Source organism: Protobothrops mucrosquamatus, unplaced genomic scaffold (genome assembly GCF_001527695.2).
Source record: "Protobothrops mucrosquamatus isolate PMUCROS unplaced genomic scaffold, P.Mucros_1.0 scaffold1091, whole genome shotgun sequence".
NCBI lineage: Eukaryota > Metazoa > Chordata > Lepidosauria > Squamata > Viperidae > Protobothrops > Protobothrops mucrosquamatus.
In genome coordinates, this window is record NW_015387316.1 from 509,012 (window position 1) to 531,226 (window position 22,215).

Sequence of the window (22,215 nt, forward strand, 5' to 3'; positions counted from 1 at the left end):
CATTCGAATGGTTCTTCAGGTAAGCCGAAATCTTTGCCATTTCAGCAAGATACGAAACTTTCAATCTCCAGTCTCCCATCGTAGGCAGAATTGGGCTCTTCCAATTTTGGGCTATTAGCAATCGGGCAGCAGATAAACAATAAAGCATCAAATTTATTTCTTTTGCATCTAGATCTTGCACAATACCTAAGAGAAACAATTGTGGAAGAAAAATAATCCTTTTTTTAAAAATCTGCTGTAAGTTCCACCATAATTGTACCCAAAAGGCCTTAATAATCTTACAAGTCCACCACATATGAAAAAAAGTTGCATCTGGATGACCACACCTCCAGCACTTGGATTCATAATTCGGGTATAAATACATGCCAGTTGTCAAGTGCCAAATTTCACGAACGCTTAAACTAATGCTTAAGTTAAATAGGGTCATATGAAGATTTCTAAGAGAAAAATAAACATAGTAGAGAAAGGAAGAGAAAATGAAAATGTCATGGAAAGTATCAGAAGCTCAGTACTCATAAACATAATGCCATTTTGAAGGGCTTAAAGCAACTTTTCATATAGTAATTCAGCTGAATTTTTAACTAGCCAGTTAGTTGACAATTGCTCTTAATAATTAACATCAATTAATTAAATGTTAGGGGGCACGATGGAAAGTACCCATTTTACTAACCTCGAAAGGATGGAAGATTGAGTCAACCTTGAACTGGTGAGAACCAAATTCCTGGCAGTGGGAATGCAGAATTAGCCTGCAATACTACCTTCTAACCACTTTCCTGTCAAATATAGTCATAGAGACTGAACTTTAGCTCAATTTTTCACTGCCACGTTGCTATTTTGTTGTTGTGGAAATGGATGCAAATAGGCCAAACGATTCTCCATGAGCATTTAATTAAAACTGAAGGGCTCCTTGTGATCCAGCATTCCTTTCCTAATAATGCCACGATACGGAAATGTTTATTATTATCTCCTTTATTAGATACGTTCTCACTGGGTTATATGATGTGTCACATTAAATTAGATTCCATTTTGGAAAGTGTTTGGTTTTCAGGTTACTGCCTGGGATTCACTTTCTGCTTTGAATTTAATGAACAAATCAAGTTGCCATGTTGATAACTGAAGGCTTATCACTAACCTTTCTATATTTACCAGAGGTCAGCTTGAATTAGTGTCTCTCTCTTTCTCTGGGCAAGCAGGAGATAGAAAAGATGTTTATAAAAAGGATAAGGTGTAATTAAAGGTTTAGGAATTATACTTGCATTTCTCACATATTCCTATATAGGTTGACTTAAATCTCAGTGGTATATATCTTGCATTTAGAAAGCATTATAGCACTTCTTTCAGAGGACAGAGAAGAGGAAAAAAGAATCTTGAATAGGTAGGCTAGGAATAAGCAATTATCTACAGGACCTTCTACTAGACCGAATGCATAACTCAGGCAGAATAGAATAGAATAGAATAGAATAGAATAGAATAGAATAGAATAGAATAGAATGGAATGGAATGGAATGGAATGGAATGGAATGGAATGGAATAGGAATAGGAATAGGAATAGGAATAGAGCTGGAAGGGACCTTGGAGGTCTTCTAGTCCAGCCCCCTGCTCAATATGTTTATATATTGATAAACAAAGCAGTTAGGGATTTTGTAAAATCTTTCTCGCAATCAATTGCAAAGTTATTTTAAATTTAGAGGAGATGATATAGAGATAGGTAGAAGATAGAGAGATAGAGATAGAAGGCAGAGAAATAAATAGAAATGAGAGAGATAAAGATGATGAGAGAGAGATGAGAGAGGGAGAGGGAGAAGGAGAGGGAGAGAGGGTGAGCACAACATGGGAGAAAGAACCCTAACCTCACAGGGTGACTCAGTTTATCCTGAGTACTGAACCTTGCAGAATGAGACTGTAGAGAATAGACTTAACAATTTAAATGGAAAGAAAGAAAAAGGAGGGCAGGAATCTAAGGAAATACAAGTCTTACAGAAAGTTGTATTTTCTTTACATTCCTAAAACTGGGTATCTCAGGATTTCATTTTGTGGCTTTTAATATCTGACTGGCCAACTCAAAATGTTGGGCTTTTTTAAACTTATTTTTATTTTATTCCAAAAAAGATAAAATACAAAACTCCCAACATTTTTAATAGACACAAACAACAACAACAACAACAAAAACCCACAAAACAAAGACATTAAACAAGTGTATTAAAAAAAAAACACTAACACATATAGACATATTATTTGCCCTAATTGAATACTGATAAATATATTACAACAATATTAGTTTTCCATCCCCCTGCAAAACAGGACCCCAATTTTTTTAAACTACTAATTCTATTTGCAGATTATTAACCTGTCATCCATCTACTATATTAATGACCAAAAAGTTAACAAGTGGAAAAATAATAAAAAAGGCAAGAATGAAATTTCAAAACCCTGTGTTAACAAACTGTTATTGTAATCAAGTCATAGAAAATTTACTATGGCTTCTTATCAATCCCAAATCATCCCAACGGTTAAAATGGATTCATCCTAGATCAAATATCCATGAGTGTTTCTTAATATCACCTCTTATCTAATGCTATTTTCAATGTGAAGTTTTGCTTGGCCAACCAGGATTCTTATTTTATTATTGTTTTTATCCCACCTTTAGATTGGATTTTTTAACTCTTACCTTTATTACTTTTATAAGCAACTTAAGGTAGTGAACATAAATAATACTCTTTCCTCCTCCTATTTTCAACACAACAACCCTGTGCACTGGTTTGGGCTAAGAGAGTGACTGGCCCAAAGTCAACCAGCTGACTTTCATGCCTAAAGTGGGACTAGAACTCACAGTCTCCCAGTTTCTAAGCCAGCATCTTAGCCATTGCACCAAACTGGCTCTCTTATGTTATAATGATCCATGTTAGTGTCTGAAGTTCCTCTTTCTACGAAGGGGTGGGGAAGAGTCAGAGATTCACCAACGCAGCTCTTTATGGGTCAGTTCAAAGTGCAGTTTATCAGTTGCTAACTAGTGACAGTTCCTGACAGCACACGTCTGACTTTCACAGAAGCTAAACAAGGAGGAAGTTGTATTTAATGGGAGGGTACCATTATTTGACAGTAGAAACCTCATTCATAGTAAAACATCTACAGTTATGTCTTTAGTGGCTGAAAAATGCAATGCCACTGAAAGATTCCCAGGACTATAATGGTACACCATAACCAATCTCTCTTTTTTTTTAAAATAAACTTTATTGGTTTTTAAAACATAAATCACATAATAGTTAATTAACAGTGTGTTTGCCTGGCTTACATTTACAAAGGAAAATCATCAACAATTAATATCTATAATCCATAATCCACGTATTCACACAAATGTTTCTTTTTTCTTTTTTCCATATATATTCTCTCTGATAGTTCCCGTCATCAATATTCTTAATTTTCACTTTAATATTTAAATATTTTCCCTTTAATCAGTATCATGCTTAACTTTGCTGGTATTAGGGGAGCTAAAAAGGGTTAGATCTGGTTAGTTTTGGGATGGGAAATTAGGAAATACCAGGCTTATAGGTTAAGGGTGCATGCCCATTTTGGTAGTAAGTCATGATAGTTGTTCAGAGAAGTGCCCCCTTTCGCCATTGCAGTTGTTAAACAGAGCAGGGGGTGCCTCAAGGGTGAGGGGATCCTTGGGAGGTCTAGCACAGGCTCAGCCTGCACTCCATCACTTCCCTAGCCGGGGCCAAATGGGGTGAGATGGGAGGGGGAAGATAGGTGAGGAGGGGTGCCAGAGCATCCTTGCAGTCAGGCATAAGGTCCAGCAGATTGCCAAGCACCCAAATTTTGTTCATGTGACATATGAGCTGCTACAGCAGCCATAAAATTGGGCAGGAGTCATAAGTCCCTTTCTTCAGCTCAGTCATAATTTTGAACAATCACTGAATGAACAGTCATAAGTTGAGAACTACCTGTGCTGCCTGCTCACACACCCATATTGAGTAATACAAGCCTAAATTTGTAATCTCCAGAAGTTGCTAGAGTCCGTACATGCCCCAATGAGTCTGAATGATGGCTCCAGGGAGTTAAGAGAAGGGAACAGTCTCTGTTCAGCCAAGCCCACCCACCCCCAAAGTCTAACTTCAATCACTAGGCAAGTCCAAGGGAAAGTGAAAAGTAGCTCCCCTAACGAGATCAGGTAAATCCACAATCCAGAGTAAATCCACAAGGCAAGGCATGAAAGTCAAGGCACGGTCGAAGGTTTGAGATTGCAAGTTCAAGGCAAGAATCCAGAAAACACACAGAAGGGCAACCGAACACATTGTTCCAGCATTGTTTCCCTTTTTTGGCCAGTTTAAATAGCCAGTGCTGTTGCTACCCATTGCAAGGAGTGAGGCTGCTGCCTTGTAAGTAGTTGGGCAGACCGGCGTTGCTCCTGTCTCTTCTTGGCCCTGCATGTTCATAGATTGGGAAGAGAGGGTGGCTCCTCCTCCTTATCTGTGCTGGCCACTGGCAGCTGTGCTTGCACCCTGCCCAAAGCCTCAGGGCTAACCTGTTGCAGCTACATCTCTATCAGCCTGCACTCAGAGGGCAGCTCATCCCGTCACTCCAGTTGCGACTGTTCCATTGATCTGGAACCTGTTGCTTCCTGATCAGAGCCTCCAGTCACCCCCGGACTTCCTGCCATATCTTCCCCTGAGGAGTCAGGGACCGGCTCATCTTCCTTCTCTGAACTACTGTAGCATCTGAGGAGGCATCCAGAGAAGATGCATCCAGAGAGACCATCATTCTACCTGTTTTTTCTATGTTTACATTCTTGCAATGACCCTAAGTTTAGGACAGAGAATCTGTATTCAAAGTCAGTTTTAGTTCCAAAACATGGGATCATTAAACTTTGTAATTGTAATTTCCTACCATTTTTATTCCCTTGTAAAAGACTTTTGTTTTTTTACCTCTTTCTCAGATGCCTTCAAATTTCCCTAGTTTGTCTTTCAGTTCATATTTTTTATTTATTGGTGCATTGGTGAGGTTATTTTCTACTTAATATTTCTCCATTATGGATCCCTATCTGCAAAATTTTCCTAGAGGAAATGTCTTCTTTGAGAAAAAAAATAAGTGGGTGGGCTCATTGCTTGGGAAAGATGGGTGGGATATTGACAAATGACAAGGAGTGGACAGTACTCACCTATCATCAACTTCTACTCCTCCCCCCCAATAAAACCCCCAAAACCTATTTAAACAAATCTAAGCAGAGTAATTGATAAAATGAGGGCATAGTGATGTAAAGTGATAGTTAAGGAGCATCTGATTACCATGAGTAAATTTAAATATCTAAAACTAAACCAGTTATGTGCAAACATCTTGAAGGGATTCATAGATTTCTGTCTTGATCTCTGAGAAATTATGGAAGATGGGCATGGTGCCAGATGCTAAAGTGTCATGCTAAATCAACCTGATCACTTTTTTAAAATAAAGTGGTCAGTTTAGTTAAGCATAAAGATGATTGACAAATTATTTTATGAGAATCTGGTAGCAATGACAGAAAAATGTAGGCTGGACTATGTTACCATCCTATGGCTATAGAGGATACCCAACAAATATACATCTATGGCTTTGTGTAAAGCTGGTAGAAAGAGGCAAGTGCCATATCTGTAATGGTATGTGAGAATGACTTTGGGGGGTGGGATAAGAGCCACAACCTGGGAACAATTAGCTCACAAAAGGAATATAGGAGTGGCGAACATTTCAGAAGGTGACAGGGGTGAAATGTACTTTCAGACTTGCAAGATTCTGTTAATGTAATCTTACAATAAATGTAACAATAAAGTAGAAATAGTCCATCTAATCTAATAGTCCATGCTTCCCGTCTGGTCTACCTCACAAGGAACATTAAAAAAAGAAAAGAAGACTTTGGCTGCTCAAGAGCAAGCTATTCAAATTAAAGCAATCAAAGTCTGAATTGAAAAATTGTCAAAGTGCAGATTGTCCAAAAAAGCTGAAGAAACAATAGATTATATACAGCTCATTCAAGAAGATTGTACAAACTAATTATAAACAAAAATGTAATGGTCTCCAAAATAATTCACTGGAACATCGATGAAAAATATCAAATGCCAGTAATAAAAAAATGGTGGGAATATAAGAGTTGAAGTAGTTGAAAATAAGTAGGTTAAAATGTTGTGGGATTTCTGAATGGAAAACAGGTAAAGTCTTGGCTCATAACACATCAGATTTAAATTGTGGTTGAAAAGATCAAAGTGTGGATAATTGTGTCAATACACAGGGACAGTAGAATACAAAACAAAAAATTGGAGAAGATCACAATGACAAAATTTCCATCTATCAATTATAGAACTGCTTGGATCTGAACATATACTATGCTGATATATTAGGATATTTTAGGTTCTTGGTTCTTGTGTGAAGACCAAGACCAGCTAAAGAACTGGCAGCTGTGATTTCACTTTGTTATGTTATAACCGGCTTAACCTAGGCTCTTAACAAGAACTCAGTAGGTGGATAAAAATGCCAAATCCAGTCTCAACATCTATCTGATTGTGTGAGCAACAATAATCTGTAAGAATCAGCAACTATGCAATGTAATCCAGGCATATAAAGCCTCATTCAATTGGGGCCAAGAATGGGGCCAAGAATTTATTTCAGCCAGTAGAATGACCAAGCCATGACTTCTCTGGCTTTAGGACACTGAAGAATCAGGGGTCAATTGGAAATTAAATCTGAACAAAATTCAATAGATCCTCAATGGATCAGCACCTACTGGAATGTAATATAGTTTGAAAATGAGACTCTGTATGCAGTGTCTCATTCTCCATTCATAAAATAAGTTTTGTTTTATGAGTTGTAGCTTTGAAATAAATATTTTGAGAGATAAGTAATAATAATAGTCAAATATTATTTAAATGTAATGCTTGTACATTTATTTTTAAATACCTTAAAAATAGGGGGAAATTGTCTTATTAATGAGTGCATTCGAAAGCAAAACAAACTGGGAACAGATACTTTTGTTTGTCTCTGCTACTAATGTGATGTATTCGTCTAGGAATAGGAGCTATTCAATTCAAAACTATTTAGTTTCACATCTCAGTGGTGCAATACAATTCCACAAACTGCTAGCATACAGAGGGAGCAAAAGGCCAGCCAATTCCAAAGTAAAATTAGAGCAGATCCCCCAGTTTAAATTCAATCCACACTGTGAAAATTTCCACCATTTATTAAAATATTTTTCAGCCAATTTGAGTAATTAGACTTATTATGCCTAATGGCTTAATTAGCATAAACACAGCTAATGTAATCTCATAATTGAGCACTGCAATTACAATATGGAATGATTATGAAAATTATTGGGGGAGTTGGGGGTGGGTAACATGATTATTGTCTCATCTGCTTCCCCCAATCCTGTCAATACAGTTGATAATTTCCACTATACATTAAAATATTTCGTGTTCAAATGTATCAATTTCAACTAGTGCTATGCCGAAATGTTATTTTTCATTTTGATTTTAACCATTCTCATTCATGGTGATAGAAAAGACCAAACCATTGGTGAGATTCTTATGAGAGGGTTGTAGAGTGCTTGCCCTTATCACATTGAGGCATGTCCTTAATTATTCTACCCTTGATTGTACAATCACATCTATGGTAGTCAACAATCTTCCTAACTTCTCACATTTCATACAATCAAGAGTATTGAAAGGGATCTTGCAGATCATCTGACCTATTGCTCTGAACTTAGCAGAATTTACTACTATAGCATGGGTGCCAAACTCGATAGTGTCACATGGCGTATCATAACATATTGTGATGTTTTTTGCCTTTGCGGGTTTCTGTTTAAACGCTTCCTGTGAAGGAGAGTCAACCACTTCCCAAGGCAGTCTGTTCCAATATTGAACAGCTCTTATCATTAAGATTTTTTTTCTTGATGTCTAATTAAAATCTATTTCCTTGTAATTTAAATCCATTGGTTTTTTTTCTTTATTTCATAAACCAAACCTGATCAATTCTACTCCATCTTCTACATGACAGACCTTCTAATACTTGAAGACAGCTATGTCTCCCCATGGTTGTTTCCCCATGCTAAATGTGCTCAGTTCCTTCAAACATTCCTCATAGTTTTCATTCTGTTTTCCTTATCCTCTTGATTGTTGTCCTCTATGCAATGTTCCAATTTCTCAGTACATTGGGCACCATACCAAAAACTATTGGATAGCATTTAGAAAATGGGCACGTTGACAAAATTTCTATCTGTCATTACAAAAGGCCACAACTGCTTGGATCATACATACATTACGCTGATATATATTAAGATTCTCAGCTGTGACTTCAAATTGTTGTGAAAAGATATTGTGTGACCAACCATAATAATTTATTACATTTATAGGCTACTAGATCATTAGTAACTCTGGACAGTTTACAATTATTACAAATAGTTAAAAATGAAGAACAATACAAAAACAGCTGAAGGGGAGAAAAAACAAGAGGAAAGAAAACAAACCTGGAAGGGAAAAAAAGAAAGGCAAGGAGTATCAATTGTCCTCACCAAAGGCCTACATGAAGAGACAGGTTTTTAGGATCCTTCAAGATACCAGTAGGATGGGAGATGTTCAAATCTTGAAGGAGATTTTATACACTCTGTATAAAAGTAAATTGACCTAGGAAAACATTTTTAAATTAGAACAATTTGATCTCTGCATCTTCAGATTACAGGTAGTCATCAACTTACACAATTGGGACCAGAACCGTTTTTTCCATGGTTGTTAACCAATTCATCACAGTTGTTAAGTGAATTATGTAACTGTTAAGCAAATCCAGCTTCCCCCATTAACTTTGCTTGTTGAAAGCCAACTGGGAAGGTAGCAAATACCAATCACCTAATCCTGGAATACTGCAACTTTTGTAAATAGATGCTAGTTNCTCGCCTACATCGTCCATATAGGACGACTCGGGAACTCAACTCCTACCCCGGGCAGCTCACCTATCCCCTTATGCCCAGGGGAAAGGTATCAAGCCGTTTGACAGCTGATGCTGGCTGTCAAACCGGCTTTTACGCAAAACAGGCGGGAGGCAGCAAACAGCTGCGACCAGCGAAATCGCCTGCCACCGGAAGTCCCTCGATAGTTAAGGAGCATCTGATTACCATGAGTAAATTTAAATATCTAAAACTAAACCAGTTATGTGCAAACGTCTTGAAGGAATTCATAGATTTCTGTCTTGATCTCTGAGAAATTATGGAAGATGGGCATGGTGCCAGATGCTAAAGTGTCATGCTAAATCAACCTGATCACTTTTTTAAAATAAAGTGGTCAGTTTAGTTAAGCATAAAAATGATTGACAAAGTATTTTATGAGAATCTGGTAGCAATGACAGAAAAATGTAGGCTGGACTATGTTACCATCCTATGGATATAGAGGATACCCAACAAATATACATCTATGGCTTTGTATAAAGCTGGTAGAAAGAGGCAAGTGCCATATCTGTAATGGTATGTGAGAATGACTTTGGGGGTGGGATAAGAGCCACAACCTGGGAACAATTAGCTCACAAAAGGAATATAGGAGTGGCGAACATTTCAGAAGGTGACAGGGGTGAAATGTACTTTCAAACTTGCAAGATTCTGTTAATGTAATCTTACAATAAATGTAACAATAAAGTAGAAATAGTCCATCTAATCTAATAGTCCATGCTTTCCGTCTGGTCTACCTCACAAGGAACATTAAAAAAAGAAAAGAAGACTTTGGCTGCTCAAGAGCAAGCTATTCAAATTAAAGCAATCAAAGTCTGAATTGAAAAATTGTCAAAGTGCAGATTGTCCAAAAAAGCTGAAGAAACAATAGTTTATATACAGCTCATTCAAGAAGATTGTACAAACTGATTATAAACAAAAATGTAATGGTCTCCAAAATAATTCACTGGAACATCGATGAAAAATATCAAATGCCAGTAATAAAAAAATGGTGGGAACATAAGAGTTGAAGTAGTTGAATATAAGTAGGTTAAAATGTTGTAGGATTTCTGAATGGAAAACTGGTAAAGTCTTGGCTCATAACACATCAGATTTAAATTGTGGTTGAAAAGATCAAAGTGTGGATAATTGTGTCAATACACAGGGACAGTAGAATACAAAACAAAAAATTGGAGAAGATCACAATGACAAAATTTCCATCTATCAGTTATAGAAGAGTACACTGCTTAGATCTGAACATATACTATGCTGATATATTAGGATATCTTAGGTTCTTGGTTCTTGTGTGAAGACCAAGACCAGCTAAAGAACTGGCAGCTGTGATTTCACTTTGTTATGTTATAACCTGCTTAACCTAGGTTCTTAACAAGAACTCAGTAGGTGGATAAAAATGCCAAATCCAGGCTCAACATCTATCTGATTGTGTGAGAAACAATAATCTGTAAGAATCAGCAACTATGCAATGTAATCCAGGCATATAAAGCCTCATTCAATTGGGGCCAAGAATGGGGCCAAGAATTTATTTCAGCCAGTAGGATGACCAAGCCATGACTTCTCTGGCTTTAGGACACTAAAGAATCAGGGGTCAATTGGAAATTAAATTTGAACAAAATTCAATAGATCCTCAATGGATCAGCACCTACTGGAATGTAATATAGTTTGAAAATGAGACTCTATATGCAGTGTCTCATTCTCCATTCATAAAATAAGTTTTGTTTTATGAGTTGTAGCTTTGAAATAAATATTTTGAGAGATAAGTAATAATAATTGTCAAATATTATTTAAATGTAATGCTTGTACATTTATTTTTAAATACCTTAAAAATAGGGGGAAATTGTCTTATTAATGAGTGCATTCGAAAGCAAAACAAACTGGGAACAGATACTTTTGTTTGTCTCTGCTACTAATGTGATGTATTCTTCTAGGAATAGGAGCTATTCAATTCAAAACTATTTAGTTTCACATCTCAGTGGTGCAATACAATTCCACAAACTGCTAGCATACAGAGGGAGCAAAAGGCCAGCCAATTCCAAAGTAAAATTAGAGCAGATCCCCCAGTTTAAATTCAATCCACACTGTGAAAATTTCCACCATTTATTAAAATATTTTTCAGCCAATTTGAGTAATTAGACTTATTATGCCTAATGGCTTAATTAGCATAAACACAGCTAATGTAATCTCATAATTGAGCACTGCAATTACAATATGGAATGATTATGAAAATTATTGGGGGAGTTGGGGGTGGGTAACATGATTATTGTCTCATCTGGCCCCAATCCTGTCAATACAGTTGATAATTTCCACTATACATTAAAATATTTTGTGTTCAAATGTATCAATTTCAACTAGTGCTATGCCAAAATGTTATTTTGCATTTTGATTTTAACCATTCTCATTCATGGTGATAGAAAAGACCAAACCATTGGTGAGATCCCTATGAGAGGGTTGTAGAGTGCTTGCCCTTATCACATTGAGGCATGTCCTTAATTATTCTACCCTTGATTGTACAATCACATCTATGGTAGTCAACAATCTTCCTAACTTCTCACATTTCATACAATCAAGAGTATTGAAAGGGATCTTGCAGATCATGTGACCTATTGCTCTGAACTTAGCAGAATTTACTACTATAGCATGGGTGCCAAACTTGATAGCTTCACATGGCGTATCATAACATATTGTGATGTTTTTTGCCTTTGCGGGATTCTGTTTAAACGCTTCCTGTGAAGGAGAATCAACCACTTCACAAGGCAGTCTGTTCCAATATTGAACAGCTCTTATCATTAAGATTTTTTTTCTTGATGTCTAATTAAAATCTATTTCCTTGTAATTTAAATCCATTGGGTTTTTTTCTTTATTTCATAAACCAAACCTGATCAATTCTACTCCATCTTCTACATGACAGACCTTAATAATAATAATAATAATAATAATAATAATAATAATAATAATAATAATAATAATAATAATAATAATAATAATAATAATAATAATAATAATAGTAAAGTTGGAAGGGACCTTGAAGGTCATCTAGTCCAACCCCCTGCTCAGGCAGGAAACCCTATACCATTTCGGACAAATGGCTGTCCAGTCTCTTCTTAAAANTCAACTTACACAATTGGGACCAGAACCGTTTTTTCCATGGTTGTTAACCAATTCATCACAGTTGTTAAGTGAATTATGTAACTGTTAAGCAAATCCAGCTTCCCCCATTAACTTTGCTTGTTGAAAGCCAACTGGGAAGGTAGCAAATACCAATCACCTAATCCTGGAATACTGCAACTTTTGTAAATAGATGCTAGTTGTGAAGCACCCAAATTTTTATTGTGTGACTGTTTGGATGCAGTTACAGTTGTAAGTGTAAGAACAGGTTTTAAGTAACTTTTTTTTCAGCATTGCTGTAGCTTCAAACAGTCACTAAATGAATGGTTCTATGTCAAGGACTACTATAGTTCAAACTCTACTTCAACCTGGGCTCTTTCCAAAGATCCAACAAGCAATGTACATTGAGTCTTCAAAGCAGCATAGTACATTTCAGAGTACAAAGCAGATGTATAGGTCAATAAAATTGATTTGGTGTGACTTGGATGGCTTGCTTCTGCCTTTTCTTTGCCTGTGCCCCTGCTGGTTTCCTCTTGTACAGCTGTAACTCCATTGAGTGCAAACATTGTGGCCACAGCTGCATTGTAGTTGGTTACGAAAGCAGTGGCATAAGAAAGAATCTGTGCCTACTGAGGCAAATACAATTTCTAGCACTGACTCGCCTGCCTGGGTCTCCAGCAGACTTTATCCCTGTAAACACTTTTCCACCTCCCAATTCCTTTCTACAATGCCAGGACACAACTTAGCTTATGAACATCCTTCCTTCTTTCCAATCCTCTCTCATAGAACCAGATTCCACACCCCCAGCCTAAGGCGAATCTGTGCACCAGAACATCCAAGAAACAGGCACAGGTCTTCCAAACACCAGATCTATTTTATTTATTTAAGAAAATTAAATGGCCACCCAACTTCAGAGTTATGTTACCTGGATTCACCAAAATCACTCCCCATTTTAAAAAAACTTTCAAGTGTTGGATATTGCTAAGAAATTGGATGCTGCATCAATAATTCTTCTACCTAAAAGATTAATATCCAAGTGAAGTTAAATGACCAATTACACAAATCTTGGAATCTGGGACTTATATTGAACCATATGTGACTTGAGTCTGAAATCAAACTTGGAAAATTATCTGAGACTGATTGTGTTAGCAGATTTTGAATTGCCTGGATACTAACATCAGGTGATGGTTGTGTTTATCTTCCATCCTAAACAAAAACCACTAAGTCTTTTGTGTAGACTGCAGTAGCTATATTACTGTACAAAAAAGAGCTTACATCAGGAAAGTGTTCATCTTAAAAGCCTACACTGGAAAAATTAGTATTAGAAGGAATGATTGTGGAGGAAATTTGCATTTAAAATAAGTTCCTAGGCATTTTACATTAAAAGCTACATAAATCAGGGGACTGTGTGTCCAAAGCAATTTACAAATATAAATGAATACAGATTGTTCCTGTGGATTAAAAGGAAGAAAAAAAAAACATGAAAAATCCCAGTGGAATGAATTATTTCCCTTCTAATACAAGCATGAAACAGGTCTAGGTTTTTACAGGCTTGCATATACAGTATCTTGTGTTGAAACCTTTTTCTGAAAATAGATATATAAGACTAGGGCGTCATCATACCTTTGGCCAACTAAAGAAGAATTCTGGCTTCAATTTCATGCCATTTCTGGATTCTCCTCTAGCTCTCATTATAGTTTGTCATATTTCCAACAAAAAAACACACTCCTGTCTTCCTGAACAGCCTACTCATATCTTCCTACCTTCCAGAATGGTACATTACGTTGTACATCTATACTCACAATCTGAGATCACTGTTCCATCTTCTTGAATGATTTTTTTTAAACTGATAAACTCACTTTATATTGAGATAAGGGTTTTATCACTCCTTGCTGCTCATTAAAGTGCCCTTTTGCAATGCATACCTCATGTGTTGTTCACTCTCTCAGTAGAATTTCTCTGGTAACTTTCAGTTTTCAATCTGCACACAAAGACCTTATAGTTTTTTTCTCTGGTGTCGTATAGATTGGGGTGATGCCACTCTGCGTACCATTAGTCACGGTCAGGAGAAAATAACCTAATATTAAACTGATCTGTAACAGTCTATACAGTCTATGGAGATTCTCAGTCATCCAGGTTACAGTTATCCCAGTGGTGCTTTTTCATGAGGCAACTGGACTTTCTTGTTTTTGTTGTTTTACTTCTCATCGAATAAGCTTCTTCAGCTCTGACTGGATGGTTGGGAATGGAAGGATTTATAGTCCTTGCAGACAGCTTGTCATCTACCATATAGTCTACAACAATACATAGATATTGATCTCTCCTCCTGCCTCAAATTAAGAAGCATTCAGCCCATCCAGGCATAAAAAATATTAAAAAAATTACTTTTGATTGTGCTGAACCTATGGCCCACATTTTAAATATTGTAGTTGTAGAATATTTTTTTCTAAATTCTTGCAGTAAAACTGGCTTAGCAGAAGCAGTGCCTTTGAATCATGGCCTGCAAGGCTTCGACATTTACTATTGGTTGGCAAGAAGGCTGACAATTACACTGAGGAATGGTGATTCCTGTGCTTGGGAAGTTTGAAATCAATGTCCATAACACTTAACTGTAGCAGATACAAATGTAAATAATCAACTGCTACCTAACACAAAATATTGCAAATGTAAAGCATGGTTTCTCTTGTGTGAGGTTTGCACAGTCTTAGAAGTGTTTCCAATTTAATCTTAGTATACAATACAGATTTCTTACTATCTGTGCTGTATCAAATGTCTCAAAAACCGCTATAAAGTACAAGCCATCCAAGAGGGAAGCTAGCAGTTAGTTCACACATTGCATTAAGATACTAAGTGGTTTGTTTCTTTTGGATTGCTTAAATAATTTGTTTTCTTTTGGATTAAACACCAAGTCATTAGATTAAACACCAAGTCATTGTTTCTAAATGGCTTAGGCTTACATGTGAAACAAAATATTATGATTGGGTTAAAAAGCCATAGTAACAGCAAACCATTGTTTAGTATGATGTTTGAATCCAGGTAACTTTCTCTCTCTTATTCAATGCAGCATTTTTTTAAAGAAGGGAAACTAACATAATATAGGAAAAGGACTTAATAAGGAAAAGGGGGATATTTGCAGTGCTGATGTGCCGTTGAGTAGACTACCTTCCCCCAAACTTCAGTTAGAGACAAGCAAGAAAAATAATCTCTGCTTGGAAATAAAACAATTGAGCCAACACATATTTTGATTGGATATGTTGAGGCAGTGTTTTTCAAACTTGGCAACTTTAAGATGTGAGAACTTAAATTTCCAGAATTCCCAAGCCATAATGGAGAAGTGTGGGAGTTGAAGTCCATCTTAAAATTTGCCAGTTTAGAATAGAATAGAATAACAGAGTTGGAAGGGACCTTGGAGGTCTTCTAGTCCAACCCACTCCTCAGGCAGGAAACCCTATACCAGGGGTCTTCAAACCTGGCCCTTTTATGATTTATGGACTTCAACCCAGAATTCCTCAGCCAGGCATGCTGGCTGAGGAATTCTGGGAGTTGAAGTCCACAAGTCATAAAAGGGCCAAGTTTGAAGACCTCTGCCCTATACCATTTCAGACAAAAGGTTGTCCAATCTCTCCTTAAAAACTTCCAGTGTTGGAGAACTCACAACTTCTGGACGCAGGTTATTCCATTGATTAATTAATGTCAGGAAATTTCTCCTTAGTTCTAGGTTGCTTCTCTCCTTGATTGGTTTCCATCCGTTGCTTCTTGTCCTACCTTCAGGTGCTTTGGAGAATAGCTTGCCTTGTGGAAACCCCTGAGATATTGGTATACCGCTTCATTAAACTAGACATACCCAATTCCAGCAACCTTTCTTTATATGTTTTAGCTTCCAGTCCCCTGATCATCTTTGAAAAACACTGTGCCAAATATGAATGCCAGATATGTTGGCATTCAATTCACTTGGCATCGAGAGATGCAGTTGTAAATGTGTAGCAGTTTGAACACATCTGGAAGATGCTAAATTGGACAAAGTTGCAACATGGCTATCCTTTTAGAATAGAGTGCCTTCATGTATTATCTTGCATGTTCTTTCTTGAAATATAATAATAATCTTGCCTTGTGCTGGCTGCAGGGTGAAACCAAGATTCTAAAGCTGAAGAACCTTCGACCTCAGGACTACGCCAATTACAGCTGCATTGCATCAGTCAGGAACGTCTGCAATATTTCTGACAAAATGGTGTCATTCCGTCTTTCCAACAAAACAGGTATTTTGGACCTTTTTTCCTCTCCTGTGCATTGAACCTTTTTTGGGAGGAGGGTGGTGTAAAATAATTAATAAATGATGCTGATGTATCTCTATTGCATTTCCATGCTACAGACTGGTTCTTATTGAATCATCTGTATTGCATATACAATAACAGTAATACTATTATAATAGTAATGTGTCAGGGACTGGAGCCCTGACTATGCTAACAGCTGTTGATTCTGACATCTTCCTCGGTTGCTGTGTATTTTATGTTTTCTACTTATGATTAGAAATTGTTTTTAATTTATTTTAAGACTGTTCCCTTCCCAGAATCACTATTTGAAATGAGCATCCATACAAACTGAATAAGTAAATATAATACTGTGCACTTTAATAAACTTCTGAAGTTTGTTATTATTGTAAGATACCTTAACTAATATTTTTCCCCTGCTACTTTTTCTACTGCTACCTATTCATTCTCTATCTCAGTGTTCCTCAACCTTGGCAACTTTAAGTTGTGTGGACTTCAGTTCCCAGAATTATCCAGCCAGTATGCTGTATCTATCATCCATTCATCCATACATGACTTTTTTTCACATTTCCTTTCAGAGGATGGAGCCATTACAACTGTCTCGGTATGCGATCAGGGTTATAGTTAGGTGTCTTTTTCAAACATGATTTCAGGACAGATATTAAGATTGTTTACAAATGCCTGAGATGGGATAGGATCGGATGGGATCAGATCAGAAGGAGATTTAGGATGACCAAGAAGGCTGGATTAGAACTACGAGCCCAGTCCAGTTGAAAGTTGGGGGAATGTTGAAGAAGAACATTCTGCAAGATGAATGTTGTGTTTCATTCAATGAAACAACAAAAGGGAGTTTATATAATGTCCCTCTCTATGGAACATCACTCTTGTGTTAAATTGTCCTTGCCATAAGAAGCTACATGCACTGACATAACTCTAAGCCCTGATGGTGCAGTGGTTAGAGTGCAATATTGCAAGCTAATTCTGCCCACGGTCTGGAGTTCAATCCTGAGTGAGATTGAGGTTAACTTAACTTTCCATTCTTCCAAGATCGACAAAATAAGGACCCAGGTTCTTGGGGGCAATTTGGTGACATTGCAAACTGCTCAGAGAGTGCTATACAACCCTATGGAGTGGTATAAAATCTAAGTGATACTGCTATTTTTCCCTTCGTGCTTCAATTGATACCAGAACTGTCAGTGCTCCATTGTTGAAGATTTTCAAGAAAAGATTAGGCAACCACTTCTCCAATATGATATAAGGATTTCTGTTTGGGGCAGGGAGTTGGATTATAAGACCTTCAAGGTCACTTTCAGCCCTTTGGGATAGTCTTTCCTTTCCTTTCCTTTCCTTTCCTTTCCTTTCCTTTCCTTTCCTTTTTTTGTGTGTGTGGGAGGCAGCAAACTGTTTTGGTGAAGCTGGAGATAACAGGATTTATTTATTACAGGGCAGAAAAATAATTTATCTTCTTGCTTAGTATTAAGTTTATCATTCCATTTTCACCTGAAAATTAATCTGTAAAAATTTGATTAAATAATTGCTTTATATGGTATGTACCAACCAAAAATGAAATTTAATTACATTTCTCTCAGAGGAAGAGTATGTATTCAAGAAGTACCAAACAAGAGTGCACTTTTGCTAGAAATAATGATAGAATCTCCCTGACTAATGAATAAATTGTGATGTAAATAATTTAATCAAGTCTGCCTGACTAGTGATTTAAATCACCCTGATTTGTTGTGGTAGTTGCTGCTGTTTAGTTCCATTGTATTACATATTCTCACTTCTTATGCCTTTAAATTTCTATATCTGTAAGGAAGTTGATATGAAATATTTTAGAAAATTGCTTTTTCTTACCATTCCTATCACTATCACCACTAAGCTATTGCTAGCAACTCTTCAGGGTCCAGCCAGAAGTAAATGTCCAGAAATAAAGATGATACTGTGGTGCATACAATGCCCCTTAAGATGGCTTTGATTCAGACCACATGGGGTCTTGAATAGCATACATTAAATAATCTGATTGGTAAATTCATCTCACCTTCCCCAGCTATTGTAATCCAGCCTGAGATAATTGATACAAAATGTTTTTGTTGGAAAAGATGGGATGTTCAAAACATGAATCATCAGCCAAACTTACCAGATTCTTCCTTCCACCCATCCTCTGTCTTAAAAAGACCCTTCGGTTTCATTCAATGAAAAGGAAGGAATTTTTTTGTTAATAAGCAGCTATTAGATTGAATGTTATTCTGGGTTAAATAAAAGTACATTTTGTTTTGGGATGGACTGAACTCCTGACTTGATAAACATATTGATTTCAAAGTGACAGTACAAGAAATGGTTTGCCATTGGCTTTGAGATTATTTTTTTAATCTTCCCAATTGGATGTACATAGCTTGAATTTTCTAGTAGTCTCCCATCTTGCTTAAATGTTTAAAAACAGAAGTTCATAAATGTCAACACTTTTAGAAGAGGGTGGCCATCAAGTTACCAGCTGACATAAATGCTGAAAAGGCCCCAAAAACAGCTAAAAAAGGAAGCTGCCAGGAGAAACTTTTTATGAGTTTCCTACTTTGTGCCTAAGGTGAGATTTGGGAAGTTATCTGGATTTTGCATAGTGCAGATTGCATATTGGCTTTCCCAGAAAATTATTCTCTCTGGATTTCTTTGTATGTCACAAAAACAAAGGTACTGTATGAAATCTTCCAACTTGAAAGAAAGGCTCCACCCAGGATCTAAAGATAGGTTAGGGGAAGAATATATGGATAACACAAAACCTATCTGAGTTATCTTTTGGGAACTGATTCCTAGTGAGTACATAATTCAAATATTCAGGAAAATTACTTAAAATTGATATATTAAGAATTATAGGATGTGAAATCCAAAATCTCGAGGTGACATAGAATTAAAACAGCATAAAACAGCATTAGTGATGAAGGTGCTGGCCTAAAACCCAGGAGACTGTGAATTCTAGTCTCACCCTAAGCATGAAAGCCACTTTCCCATTTCACAGAATTAATATTGTGGGGGAAAGAGAAAGCAGGCTATTTTGTATTATGATAAATTTAGTTAGCCACATATTAATTTTATGGGGGGTTTTAAACCCCCCTTTTAGGTTTTTTTAGATTTTTTTGATAGATTAGAATCAGTGTTTCTCAACCTTGACAATTTTAAGGCATGTGGACTTCAACTCCCAGAATTCCACAGCCAGCAATGCTGGCTGTGGAATTCTGGGAGTTGAAGTCCACATGCCTTAAAATTGTCAAGGTTGAGAAACACTGAATTAGATATAGATATAGACATATAGATGTTAAGGGTTTTTTTAAATTTTGTGTAGTTTATATTCTTTAGTTGCTAAAATTATTGTTTGTATTTCACCCTTCTTATGCTGATCTATAATAAATATTTGATTGATAGGAACCAGGAGTATCAGGCATATTCATAGCTTTGAGTTGTGTATATATGAAAAGGCAAGATAACAACAACACAAACAATGTAAAACCATATAAGCAAATATAGTGCATTGAGGGGAAAATGTACTTAAATGACAGATGTCTGTTCTATAGTATTCAGAATCACAAATCACTCTGGCTTCTGGCCTTTTTGAAAAGCCAGATGTTGTGTGTTTATGATCCATTGCACCAAATAGCTGAAGTGTCTTCCTTTTTCAGTTCTTCGATATTTGAAAAGCCTCAGTACTCATTGCTAGGATGATGTTTCTCTCATATCTGAATTCTGTGATCACATGTTCTTTCCAAGAAGCACTGAAAAAATAGAATCTCAATAAACAGCTATGTATTCTCATTATCACTATACAGTTTAAGTGTTAAAGTACAGAAAATGGAAGACTTTCTGGCCACCTTGGGTATTGGATAAAGTTTCTAAACCTTAGGAACTTTAAGAATTTCAACACCCAGAATTTCCCAACCAGAACACTGGCTGAGGAATTCTGGGAGTTGAAGTCCACACTTCTTAAAGTTCCTAAGGCTGAAAAACACTAACTACTGTCCTTTGGATTTTTTAAGAGCCAGAATTCACTTCATTTAGGATTCATTTACTCTGTCTGTTGACCAACAAGCACATGTGCAAAGAGTCAATATAACAAATATGTAATGATTTGGCAATGTCCCAGGTCCAGAACCATATGCTAGTCACTGAAATCCACATATTAAGCTTCAGACTTGATTTGGAACTCAGAATAGACTTTTTCTTCTGAATGTTTATGTTAGACTCACCTATCAGGGTTCATTTCTAAGCTACAGAGTGTCTCACCTTCATTTATTATCTGTCATGTTTCTGCAAATACAAGAATCAGAAAACACATTACTTCCAGGCTTCCTCCATTTCAAGGAAGGGAAATTTCTTGTCTTAAATAATCCCTTACCAAAGATTGTCTTCCAGTGTATGTCTGCTTCTCTTTCTGCATAGTATGAATACATTTTAATGCTAAATGTCTGATGAAAACCACCCACCCATTTCGGTCATCCATATTCTAACCATTAGCAGTATGTCATAGTTGTTCATTTATTGCTCCAAGGGAACAAGGTGTGCTCTACTTTATGCGTTGTATGAAAGCATGCTGTGGGTATGCAACATAGCCATCAGGTGGTTGTTTTCTAATGTCAAGATTCTCTGAATTAATCAGAAAAAACAATTAAGCAGATGCCATCAGAAACAAATCAGGCATAATGGAGCTTTACAATACTAAACAGAGGTGTAATTGGATTCATTTACACCTACCTAATTCACCAGGATCAGCTGCAGCTTAGCTGTTGGACTTGACTTTACAATTGATTCTGCATCAGTTATCCAAGAATGATCCAGCAACATTCCTATAAAAGTTAGTTTTTCTCAGTTTCTGATATTTCTTATTCTGAACTGTTTTGTCCTGTTTCTCTATTAATTTTTGTTCCTTTTCATCATAATCCTGCATAAAAGAAATCTACCTTTCTGAACCCATGCTGTTTTCTCCACATATTAAAAGGACATACAGTAGACAAATTGGCCAAAGGATCTTTTCCGTGACCTGTCATGAATATACTTTAAAATAGGCATGTCCAACCTGTGGCCCATGGGCCATGTGCAATCCTGGACAGTTAGTAATGCAGTTCAAGAAGATCATAAATGTTTAATCTTATTATATGATTTATATGTATTAACTGTGCTATGTATTATATATTTGGCTCAAGACAATTTCTCTTCATACTCATGTGGCCTAGGCAAGCCAAAAGGCCAGACATACATGGTTTGAAATGTAGTTATTTAATTATATCATAAATATTTGCAGAAGGAGACTATTGTTTATCACTTGAAGGTTTTTGATGTAGTGGAAGGGCACAGAAGGTTACAAACTGTAGCAAGAGTTCACACCTTATGGGACTTTGTCAGCATTGGCCTAGCAATGCTAGGAATTATAGTTCATCACCTTTTAGAATATCATGGGTTGCCTGTCTTGGAATATTATTATATAATTAATAATAAGCTGTGGTGGCTCAATGACAGTATTGCAGGCTGCCCATTGCCAGGAGTTTAATCGTGACTGGTTCAAGATTGACTCAGCCTTCCATCTTTCCGAGGTCAGTAAAATGAGGACCCAGATTGTTGGGGGCCTTATGCTGACTCTGTAAACTGCTGTAGAGCAGTATATAAGTCTAAGTGTTATTGCTATTATTAACTGCTTAAATCAATCAATCAGAATAGAGCTGGAAGGGACCTTGGAGGTCTTCTAGTCCAACCCCTTGCTCAAGCAGGAGATCCTATGTCATTCCAGGCAAGTGACTGTCCAATCTTTTCTTAAAAACCTCCAATGATGAAGCAGCCACAATTTCTGGAGGCACGCTGTTCCACTAGTTAATTGTCTTCACTGTTAGGAAGTTTCTCCTTAGTTCTAGATTGCAT

At 36.7% G+C, this 22,215-nt stretch overlaps 1 protein-coding gene across 1 annotated transcript in view; it reads left to right on the forward strand.

The window, feature by feature from the left end:
- Positions 1-22,215, forward strand: part of MDGA2 (MAM domain containing glycosylphosphatidylinositol anchor 2) — a gene marked incomplete at its 3' end in the record, with an annotated part of 498,834 nt that overhangs the window by 261,883 nt on the left and 214,736 nt on the right. Inside the window, exon 5 of the mRNA XM_029284905.1 lies at positions 16,176-16,308. Within this exon, the coding sequence (XP_029140738.1) occupies positions 16,176-16,308 (133 nt within the window). The remainder of the gene's footprint in view (positions 1-16,175; positions 16,309-22,215) is intronic.